Here is a 12,393-nt window from a genome sequence, read left to right on the forward strand (position 1 = left end):
AATATCAAAGCTGAATGTTTTTGGAAGTAGTTTTTAGTTTGTTTTTAGTTTTAGCTATTTTAGGGGGATATCTGTGTGTGCAGGTGACTATTACTGTGCATAATTATTAGGCAACTTAACAAAAAACAAATATATACCCATTTCAATTATTTATTTTTACCAGTGAAACCAATATAACATCTCCACATTCACAAATATATGTTTCTGACATTCAAAAACAAAACAAAAACAAATCAGCGACCAATATAGCCACCTTTCTTTGCAAGGACACTCAAAAGCCTGCCATCCATGGATTCTGTCAGTGTTTTGATCTGTTCACCATCAACATTGCGTGCAGCAGCAACCACAGCCTCCCAGACACTGTTCAGAGAGGATATCTTCCCCACTCGCTGTCTGAGGAGGGTGCACAGTATCCTGCGGGACCAACATCACCCTGCGCGCCACCTTTTCCATCTGCTGCCCTCAGGGAGAAGGTACAGGTCTATACAGGCCAGAACATCCAGACTGGCCAACAGCCTGTATCCACAGGCTGTGAGGCTCCTGAACTCTCTGCCCCCCTCTCACGGACAATAACCATATCCAACTTCTTAATAGCAATGAACTGGTCTGCATTGGTGCATCATATCTTTATTCTCTTCCCCCTCCTGCCCCCCCCCCCCTCTTTCTTAAATAGATAACTATCATATCTGATATCATATCTCACAGTACAATAATATTGAATGGGTCGCATTGTTGTATTTTGTCATGTTTCTCAGGTCTTTGTCTGAATTTCTACGAACATTATTGCTAAGGATTGTCTTATTGCATTGGAGTCACACTGGGTTAAATATGTACACTTGGGTTTTAAGGGGTATTTATTATTTTCTTCTTTTTTTTGGGTTGTATGGAAGCCCCAAACGCAATTTCATTGTTCTTGACAATGACAATAAATAAATAAATACTAAATACTGTTTTCCCTCCTTGTAAATCTCACATTTGATGATGGACCACAGGTTCTCAATGGGGTTCAGATCAGGTGAACAAGGTGGCCATGTCATTAGTTTTTCTTCTTTTATACCCTTTCTTGCCAGCCACGCTGTGGAGTACTTGGACGCGTGTGATGGAGCATTGTCCTGCATGAAAATCATGTTTTTCTTGAAGGATGCAGACTTCTTCCTGTACCACTGCTTGAAGAAGGTGTCTTCCAGAAACTGGCAGTAGGACTGAGAGTTGAGCTTGACTCCATCCTCAACCCAAAAAGGCCCCACAAGCTCATCTTTGATGATACCAGCCCAAACCAGTACTCCACCTCCACCTTGCTGGCGTCTGAGTCGGATTGGAGCTCTCTGCCCTTTACCAATCCAGCCACGGGCCCATCCATCTGGCCCATCAAGACTCACTCTCATTTCATCAGTCCATAAAACCTTAGAAAAACCAGTCTTGAGATATTTCTTGGCCCAGTCTTGACATTTCAGCTTGTGCATCTTGTTCAGTGGTGGTCGTCTTTCAGCCTTTCTTACCTTGGCCATGTCTCTGAGTATTGCACACCTTGTGCTTTTGGGCACTCCAGTGATGTTGCAGCTCTGAAATATGGCCAAACTGGTGGCAAGTGGCATCTTGGCAGCTGCACGCTTGACTTTTCTCAGTTCATGGGCAGTTATTTTGCGCCTTGGTTTTTCCACACGCTTCTTGCGACCCTGTTGACTATTTTGAATGAAACGCTTGATTGTTCGATGATCACGCTTCAGAAACTTTGCAATTTTGAGACTGCTGCATCCCTCTGCAAGATATCTCACTATTTTTGACTTTTCTGAGCCTGTCAAGTCCTTCTTTTGACCCATTTTGCCAAAGGAAAGGACGTTGCCTAATAATTATGCACACCTGATATAGGGTGTTGATGTCATTAGACCACACCCCTTCTCATTACAGAGATGCACATCACCTAATATGCTTAATTGGTAGTAGGCTTTCAAGCCTATACAGCTTGGAGTAAGACAACATGCATGAAGAGGATGATGTGGACAAAATACTCATTTGCCTAATAATTCTGCACTCCCTGTATATCTGTATCAACTCTTAGTGAGGAGCTCACTTAAGGGGTTGAAGACAAAATGGCAGTGGGGACAGCGTATCACCTTGGTATATTCCACACATTATGATCATTCACACTTTACAGTTCTAGATGAATGTTACATTATTATTACACTATTATTACACTATTAGCCTTGTATACTCCAAAGCACTCCTGTATCCATGTGTGGGGCAAGAGTTATAGGATTATGTGTAGCCATGTGGTGCTCAGGTTAGTTTGGCTGGTGTACTGCTCTGTCAACCATCAGCTTCTGCTTTGACCCTCTGGTATTATTCCCAATGCTGTTCTGAGCTGTGCTCATGTCTTCACTCAGCTTGGATATTATGATGCCTGAGAGGATCTTCCATGTTGTGGCGAGACAGGTAATTGGACAGTAGTTTGACGATACTGTATGCTTGTGGGGATTGTTTTGCCCTGTGTTAGCCAGTAGTGGATGAGTACCTGCTGTTAGCAAGTCCCTTATTTGTGCTGCCAGGCTTTCATGGTGTGCTCTTAGGTCCACTAGTCACTTGATATTATGGAACCTTTTCCTCCCAGATGTTCTTCCAGCAGTACGCAGGCAGACCCACCTAGCTCTGCGAGAGTACATCCTGAACGGATCTTTGGAGAACAAGGCATTTATTTTCTTGGCCTCTGTTTCTCTTGCTATATCTCTTCAGCCTACTGGCTTGAGCTGTGAGCCTTTGTTTGGCAGTTTCTAGAGGCTCGTTTATATCAATATTAATAGTGGTATCATGTTGTTCTTATTCATCAAGGACCTATCTCTCATGATGCTCTTCTACACATCTATCTATCTATGTTTTCTGAGATGGTGCTGCAGATGTTTCTATTTAATTGCTGGTAGTCTTTTCTCAGAATTAAATCTCAGACTTTAACAGAAACATAGATAGATACACAAATTTTTTTATCCTTTTAAATTAACACTGTAATGTTACAGATGTGCAGGACATATAACGCTAGCTCCAGCATTACCGTTACAATCTTATTATTGGTCACAGCTGCTAGCTGCTACATAATGATAACAGATGGTTATTTGTATCGGATAATTGCTAATAGTTAATAGCGTTGTGAATATCAACCACATTTCATGTGTTTAGCTGCTAGTGAGGGGAGGGGCTATGTGCCTGCCCGTCTGCTGTGTAAAGCTGTGTGTCAACTGGAAGAGACAAAGACAGTGTGGATATCAATACTTGCATCAATAATGTTGCAAATGCATATCCATTCCAACAGTAATTTTCAGTAGCAATTATTAGAGTCATTTGTTTATTTAGATACTTATTTTAGTATCAAGTTTGACATCCATAGTATCAAAATTAGTAATGTTAATACGTAATTATAATTACATTATCTTGTGGGTTTTTCACGCTTGGCTAAGTTTGACAGCCAAGACTGACAGGCATGATGACCATCCAGGTATCAGTTATAATGCTAATTTATGCTAGCAAAAAGTTAAATCTAGTATTGCAATGCATTTATCTGTCTGATTTATAACACTTCAGCCACACAAGTTAATGCGACTACACATAAGGAAATATACACAACAGTCTAAGCTGTAAGGCAAAATATGTGATGATGCATGATTTTCTGTTTCATTTCTTGCCTTTTCTGCTTCTGCGACTTTTAACAACTGTTGCAGTTCTTGTGTCACTTTTGTGTGATCTGCGCAACTGTGCCAACAACAACAGCAGTTGTATTGTGTGACACTGCTTAATATGCTTGTAGGCTTTGTTCCTCATTACAGTACACAGAGGCTCCTATAATGCACTGTATGACAAAAGAGGGACTCCGCTTCTGTCTTTGCTGCAAAAACATGACAGCTGCCATCATCAGGCGCTCGTCCCTCCACCCTGCAACACAAATCCTGGTCCTCATCCGCGAACACATTGTTTTCTAATTGCCAGCCCCAGATGTCTCAGCTCAGACCTCCACGTCCCAGCTCCCATTACCTCCAGAGGCGACAGATTTTTTTAAATACTTGGTGAGCTTGCATGAATACAGAGGAGGATTTGGAGTTGGTTTTGAAAGACAATGAGGGGGACAAACTGAAACAGAGTGGACACAATCATCAGTAATGTGTGTGCGTTTCTGGGCTAAATAAGATGTATGATAAAGGCTGTGGTCTTGTCTTCACAACATAATTTGGATTGCCACAACTGGCTGGTCAGTTCACTTTCATGTGGCAAGTCTTTCTTAGAAAAAGTCACATGAGGGCGAAGATATTAAATGACAGGTTGCTTATTTTCTGTTTCGCAGCCATTACTCTCTTCTTCCCTCCCTGCCCCATGTGTACATTCCCTCTGTCTTCCTTGTACAAAGCAACAAAAGCGCACACACACACGCACAGAACATGGGGAAAAAAATCTACCCCCCTCCTGCTCTGCATCCTATCAGTCTGCTGCTCTGGGAGAGGTTTTGGCTGATCTGCATTGATTGCTATGGGTCTTTCTCTATTCCTGGTGCTCTGTAGCAAGAAAAAAAAAACAAAAAAACGGAGTCTTCTCATTCATCAAACCAGCACCTGCCAGACTCTAGCCCAAGAGAACTGCCACAAGTTTTTTTTCTTATTTGTTTTCCTTTTGTTTTCTTCTTGACAAATAACTGTGATGTCCCAAACAGTCAGAAGGGAGCAGTGATCTGCTTTTTGTCTGCCATTTTCAATAGCAAATTGAATACTCTGTAATCCCTCTGAACATGCATGCACTGTGGAAGTCAGTCACCACAGATGGACCTCAACGACTGATACAATTGCTACAACAGGAAAAAAAACCAACCCCAAATACAACCAGCCAGAGTTTCACTGACACCAGCCACCGGGCTTGAAATTGCAGCTTAACTCCCTACACCCCCACCACCACCCTCTTCCACTCATTGCTTTCACCCCTGAAACATGTCGGTTTGCACCTAGAAATGGAAAAGAATAAAGGATGACATCTTTTTCTTTTTTTAAGTTTCTCCTATGGAAAGCTGAACATTTCTAAGCATTATAGTGTTTAACAGAGTTGGTTGAATTCTCTTTTTTCTGTCGGCTTATTATTACATATTTATGCTTATAACTCCACGGAGTGATAGCTTTGGATGTGCTGCATTGAATAATACATTAAATGCATCTGTTCAAGCTCTGTCTCTTGTTAGCTATTGTGTGTGCGCGCAAGGGTGTGAACAGAGGATTTCAGAAAGCAGTCTCACATGCTCGCACACATTTCTTTTTTATAGTCAGACCATGGTACTACACTGATGGGGAAAACTTGAGCCATGTAAATGTGGCAGCGCATACACATGAGAAAACACAACATGATGGCAAACGTTATCTCAAGGTAAAGGATTTTGTCCACCAGTTTGGTTACTGGAACGTAACTCCTATTGATATAAGCGGTTTGACATGGGATTGTAGCCCCAGTGTTCTGGATCACATGTTAGACTTTAATTCTTTTAATTTGCTTTTTTAGTTTAGGGGTCACAAGCCAAAATGTTTGGTAGATATTGATCTACATTTCCATATTTTGCATTTTGCACTGAGGCAAAAAATGTTTACCTGCACAACGGTGAAACCACACACTAAATTTCAATCAGTGACTAGAAGTGGTTACTACACTCAGAGTTCTCCTTTTTCTTTTCCTTGACGTGCTTTCTTTATGGCTGACAGACACCCTATATTTCCTCCCATGCCAGACCTCTCAGCCTCACTTCCATTAAAGCTCCTATAGTGACAAATTTCACAAGCTTTCACTTCTTATGGCATATAAAAAGAAATTATCCAGACGAAGTCAAAAACAGCCCTCCTTTTTGTTTTAGTCCACTTTAGTTCAATTTTATTGATATAGTGCCAAGTCACAGCAACAGCTATAAACAGTTGTGCGACTATATCGTAAGGCAACAATACAGAGAAACCCTAACAATCAGATGACCCCCTCTAAGCCAGCAAATGGTAAAAGTGGAAAGGAAAAACTCCCTTTTAACAGGAAGAAACATCCAGCAAACCATGCTCAGGGAGGTGCAGTCACCTGCCATGACCAGTTCGGGGTGATAGGAGAAAGACAGGGCAAAGAAATGGTGTGGAGGAGCCAGTGATTATGGATAAACTAATAATAGTCAATAAAAGAAACAATAAATCACCAATTTTTGATGTTTTTTTTCTGAGGAGTGGTTGCTACAGTTAATTAAAACTTGCTTGTTTGGTAAGTCCTTATTATGTACATGTCAGACTGTTACTCCACGACCCATGTCGGTATAGTACCTGTTTAGTTTCTTCCCATAACTCATATCCTCACTGATACTGTCTATGTGATACTATGTGATTTACAAGCAGCACACGACCAGTCCCCCCCCCCCCCCTCTCTCAACCACCACCACCACCCCAAACCCACACCCCCATCTACGCTCTATTGATCAGCTAGGCAGGCTACCACAGAGCGCTCACTTCATTGATCATTGCCGCCTCACACTCACACTCTCTTTAGGTTTTTAACTGACCCTCAGAGAGCTGGGGAAAATACTGCTATCTACATCACACTGTCAACGCATATCGTGTTTTCCATGAACACTAATTAGTCCTAAAGAAAGGTTTATTGTCAAGATGGCTGAACGTGACACAAAATCAAATGTAAGTTAGGTGCTGCTGAAGCAAAACATATATTATTGGAAATTCCACAGTCTAGCTTTGCTGCTAAGTGCAATGTTTTTAATTCATTTATTTTTTATTTGATTTTTTGCCCTCTTTTTTCTTTTTACATTTTTAACCAAAAATAGCCAAAGATTAGTTGTAAGTCTTACCGCACATCAAAGTGAGAAACAGAGCATACAGGCGGGAGCCTGCAGAGACTTTGACATGAAGCTAGTGAATCAGAGACATCTGCATTATAAACCAGTAGCAGATTATGGTAATGTGATATCTAACTGTTGGGTGACTAACATTCTCTATCTATGCTGAGCATCCCTGGCAGCTATTTTAAACGATGCAAACGTATACAAGGAAACAGTCCAGCAAGCACTTTTACTGGAAATGTGAAAACACAGCAGTAAAAAGGCAATATTGCTAATTCTGTTACTTTTTGACTCGCTTTTGCCTGTCAACGTAAGATGGAAGAGGAGAGAAATGCAAATTAGCCTCACATTATGCAGACAGTGATGCCATCGTTATTATTACTACCCTGATGACTCCACATGCAGGAAATAAAATGAACCACTTTGCCCATAACATTCAGCGTTTTATGGCTTTCTTTATCTCTTCTCATTTTCTCTGTCACCTTTGCCCTACTTCCAGCCACCCGCCCCTATTCCTTTGCTCTTTAGGCAGGTGCCAGCGAGTGTGTGTGTGTGTGTGTGTGTGTGTGTGTGTGTGTGTGTGTGTGTGTGTGTGTGTGTGTGTGTGTGCGTGTGTGTGCGTGTGTGTGTGTGTGTGTGAGTGAGAGAGAGAGAGCATGTGTTTGTGGATGCTGTGTAGACTTGCTTCTGGAGGAAGTGGCTGGTCATAAGAGCCAGCTGATGAGCATCACCCTCATCCGGAGCTCCATTCATCCCCGTGCACAAGGGCCCATTCACCCTTCTGCTTTTCACACTCACGGACCCCAAGAGCCCCGGGCACATTCCCACAGTCGCACGCTTACAGAGGTGAACTGTCAGTCACCCGAGACATCCTAAATAGAAAGGGCACCCAGATGTAGATTCACGCAAACAAAATTCCTCCACGTTACCACACAAAATGGAAATCCAGGAATAGGCTGCGTTTCTCATCTGACTCATTATAAACAAGCCCCGGAGCCTTTCCTTTTTCTTCTCAAACATGTCTCTATAGCCTTCACATCCAAACACTTTTGAGAGCAAGTGACACACAGCAGGAAGAGGTGTCATTTTCATTTTTGTCATCTCCTTCCACTGCAAATCTTTCTGACACGCTTGTACCGTAGCCCATCATCATACCCATGGACTGCAATGATGTGCATGACATGGGAGGTGGGAGGGGGGTCAAATTTAAACATCAAAGACAGGACAGGATGGGTAGATAGAAAAGAAAAGGAAAGTCTGTTTGCATCATCTGCAGCTAAAAGAGAATAGATCTAATCAACCTCTGGGAAAAGTTGGATAATAGCAATGACCCTTGACTGAATTATTAGCACCAAATTACCAAAAACGTTAAGCTCTGGGTATGTGTGTTGCTTGGTAGGATGTCTGTGGATATCTAAGATATATATATTTTTAAGAAAATATGTACAATCAAATGGTTTCTGGAAGCAATTCTGGCAAAAATAGTCAAAAAAAAAGACTGAGAAAATCTAAGAAAAAAGGCAGGCGAGAGCCATCTGAGTTGTTCTTTGTGCTGATGTCTCGCCACTGGCTGCACGCGGTGACAAAGACGTTAATGTACCACACCACCACCACCACCAGCAGCAGCCTCCCTACTGCGATAGGATCCATGTTTGATCCACTGGAGAAATCTGCAAACATTCAACAGCAGCCTGCCTCCTATATTTTACATCACGCTCCCTTCTGAGCAGAGGACAGTCTCTTTAATGAGGGCATCTTGGGTGTGTTTACATTTCATTACACAGCGCTCCCTGGCTCTGTGGCCTAAATGGCTGAAGGGTGGGGGAAGTTCAGGGGGATGATGGTTGAAATATCTGCTGTGGACTTTGCAGGTTTTGCAGTATTTCCCACAAGACACGCTGCAGATGGATGTCTCTGTATAGGTTGTGATTCATAAAGCGTGTGGTCTTGAGAACAAGTCACAGCATGAAGCTTAATGATATATTTTGTTAGACTCTGACAGATGAGGGTAAATGTCCTTTCAGTGGTTGTGTTCAGCTTTCAGCAGCAGCCAGCACCTGATGTCTATAAATCTACATGAGTGCCGCTGCAAGTAATGCTTTATTTCCAATCCAATTTTAAGCTCATAACCGAATCTCATAAGAACGACTACAACCACATTACATTAAAACTCTGAGTCAGAATACCATTACACTTGCATTTCGTGTCTTTATAAATCAACATTAATTTCTCTTCACTTATATCATTGCTGCATACATTCCGGCAGGGAAGTCATAAAGACCGGTTTTTGAATCGCGGGGAGGGTTCAGAGTGAAAAAGCAACGACTCAAAGTGGGAGTAGGAGTAAATGTCTGTGGATGAAGCAGTATCACACACCTGCCAGACAGACAGACAGACAGGGTTGTCAAAGGGTATCTCCTGGAAGTGTGCGACTTCACTACAGAGAGTGCGAGTGAGCCACGGGCAAATTCAGAGGAGTCGAGGATGAAATGAGAAAAACACAGCTGAAGAGCCTCAAGGGTGACAAAATCGTGTCAGAATACAAAGGAAGGATGAGAGCAGGGCTAACAAAGATGAAACAATTTAGACTGACATTTCTTTTGCACAGCTCAGACACGGAGCAATTGTTGGTGCTGGCATAATGACACACATTATCACCAACAGGAGAATAGCATTCACACTGCTCTGACTATTGGGTTTCACCAGCAGGACTTTTAAACTTGCTTGATGACCATAAATCCTGCATCCCATTGTCAGAGAATCTGGCACAGTTTCTCACTTGAGTTAGCCAAGGATACGTCTGCCTGTTCCAGATCCATATTAATACAAAGAAGGAGGAGGGTGAAGTCCCAAAAGTTAAAACGTTTATTTTGTGTGCTGGTGTTTGTGAAGCTTTCAGGGTGGGAGGGTTTAATAGTCTGTGTTCTGCCAGGAAAAGATAATCGGATTGTGATCCGTGGCTAATTAGAAATGCATTTGGAGTATTTTTTTTTTTTACCCTCCTCATTGTTTGGAGAGCCATGATCTGCGCTGACTCCTTGTTTTCTTTATAAAAGAAGCATAAGGCGCTCTGGGATCATTGGCAGCCGTTTTAAAAATCATATACGAGGAGCCATAAAAACAAAAAACCTGTTGTTACATGACTGAAGGAAAGCTGTCGCTGTCGCATAGGTTGCTTTCGAATCCCCGCGGCTTCCCCAGAGCGCAAACCACGCTGCAATCATGTAGAGGAAACAAGTCCTTTGCGGTCCCACGCAACAGTTAATAAGATAACCTACGAACACACGCTTTGCAGTAGGCCTGTATTAAAAGCAATTACAGCCTACACAGGCTTTTTTCCTCCTTCTTCTCTTCTCTTACAAATGGAGTTGCAAGCGCTCTTTACAAAGTCAATAAACGGATTTAAAGATTTAGGTTCAATAGGTGGACTACATGGACTAGTATGTAATCAGTTTCCACTGAGATACTTACAGGCATATGTCATGGAGAAGCTGTTCCCCATCATGACCATATCCACCTGCGGCACCAGTTTGGGGATGTCCTGGTGGTGAGAGAGGGCGAACCGAAAAACCTCATATTCGTGGGATCCGCTTGGGAACAATCCTCCTGTTGAGAAGCAAAGAATGAGGAGTTAATGTAGTACACAGTGGACACGAAAAGGAAAAAAATTAAAAAAGAGACACCGACTTAAGTTGAATCAGAGGTTGATGTTTTTTTCTCTCAGACAAAAGGTGACGATGTGTGTGCGCCATTCTCACCTATATTGATGTTACTTGGAAAACTTGAGCTTGAACCCAAGCACATCCCCAGTAAACTGGTGTAGAGGATGGTGAAGCTTCGCTGCATATTTCCTTTTGCATTGGCGAAGGGAAAAAGAGCCGAAATCCAAGCATAGGTTTTGTCCGTGTGTGAAGTTAAATCCCCCCGCTTCTCCTCCACTCCTATTGCCTCCCCTTAGAGCAGCATTTGCACCGACATCGATTCAACAGCGAGACAATTATCGCAATGGCGAGAGGAGGCACCTTTCTCTCTCTTCTTTTCCCTCTCACTGCTGATGCTCTCTTGTCCTTGGTTGCTGCTGTATGAGACGGAGAATGACTTCAGCATTAGCCGCACTGCAAAAAATAAACCCGTTTTGGAAAAAAAAACCAACAACCTAAAAAACTGTTGAACCTAAAGACAATTTTAATTGCCTTTTACCCTAAACAAGGATTTCCCCCCTCCACGATATAGCGAGATAACTTCAGTTATTTGATATATAGAGCAAATTTTGGCTTTTCAAAGAAATATTTCGAGAGCAAGTGTCACTGCAACAAGTCTGGGCAGCGCGCAATAGTAAAGGAAATGACACAAGGACAGAAGCGAGCATTACTTAAAAAAGGCTGCTTTGGACAGGAAACAAGTAGCAATGTGTCACTCGATAGGAGGATGTTACAGCTGGAAAAGAAAATGGAAATTTTCACACTCATTATTTGACTAATGACCTGCGGGTAAATATTTTTTGCAGTGTGCGCCTTTGGAGCGCACACACAGGTCCCCCAAGACACGCACGGGGTTTAGACATTCGTTCGTTTCGTTGTGGAGCAAATATATCAACACTGACAAGACAGTGTTTTTGTAATGTCACTTTTATTTTGTAATAATTTTTGTGCCTGTAGATTTACATTAAAAAGTAAATGTATAACCCATATAACATCTAAAAACAAGCGTATTTCAAAGATTTAAGAAATGAAGTTTAAATTGGGTGAATGCGAATAAGAATTAAGTTTATTTGATATCTGTCTGCTTTTTAAAGAATACAGTCTAACAAGGAAAGGAAGCCCAAAATGACATGACTGGTTATTCCTTAAGTCCCTAAATTTAAAAGATATTTCAGCATGTAACATCGTAAAACAGTGTTAAGTCCTTGCACTGATCAAGCTCATGTGGCATGGTAAAGAAGTCCTGCTGCTAATGAACACTTTGGTGAGGCTGTTTTCTCATCTTCTTCGCCATATAATAACTCTATAAGATACTCTGTAAATGATATTCCGTAAAACCACAAAGGACATTTTCAGCATTGTTTGCACTTCATTTTATTTTGACAGCCTTACTTTGTTAAAGAAGTCGTGTTAAATCACTTCATGCCTGCTCTACAGTATGTACAGTTATGAATACAAGATGACACTGTATTAGTGTATAATATGTGTTTTGATGGGGTACTAAGACAATGCAGCTAACAAGTGTTTTTTCAGCTGGAGCAATGTTGTCTGTAGGCTATAGTTAGAATTACAGAAGCATATTACAGTCTCTGACGTTTGCTGTCATTGATTACCATGTTACTGTAAACCATTATAATAAAACGCTGACATTTGGAGGAGGAACAATTAGAGGTTTGAAAGTGAGGTGAGTCAACTTTGCTTGGTTGGTAATTTAGGATTAATTAACTTTTCACATATACAATACACACTCTTTTTTTTTAGCATCACTTACTTCCCTATCCAGGACCATACAATAGACAATGACATCTCGCAAAAGAACCAGCTGAGAGATAAGTGAATCATTAGGTAACCTAATGGTTA

General features: G+C 41.6%; 1 protein-coding gene across 3 annotated transcripts in view; it reads right to left on the minus strand.

Moving 5' to 3' along the window:
• The window catches only part of gria1a (glutamate receptor, ionotropic, AMPA 1a), a 78,378-nt gene extending 67,484 nt beyond the window's left edge, over positions 1-10,894 (minus strand). For all 3 annotated transcript variants that reach the window (XM_085474760.1, XM_085474753.1, XM_085474769.1), the window contains exons 1-2: positions 10,591-10,894; positions 10,304-10,438 (exon numbers count right to left, since the gene is read on the minus strand). In XM_085474760.1, the coding sequence (XP_085330886.1) occupies positions 10,304-10,438; positions 10,591-10,678 (223 nt within the window). In that variant the 5' untranslated portion in view covers positions 10,679-10,894. The remainder of the gene's footprint in view (positions 1-10,303; positions 10,439-10,590) is intronic.
• Positions 10,895-12,393: the final 1,499 nt, after the last annotated feature.

This window comes from Copadichromis virginalis, linkage group LG2, assembly GCF_057382275.1.
Source record: "Copadichromis virginalis isolate Kocher_CV1m ecotype Utaka linkage group LG2, C_Virginalis_male_GT1.1, whole genome shotgun sequence".
NCBI classification, from domain to species: domain Eukaryota; kingdom Metazoa; phylum Chordata; class Actinopteri; order Cichliformes; family Cichlidae; genus Copadichromis; species Copadichromis virginalis.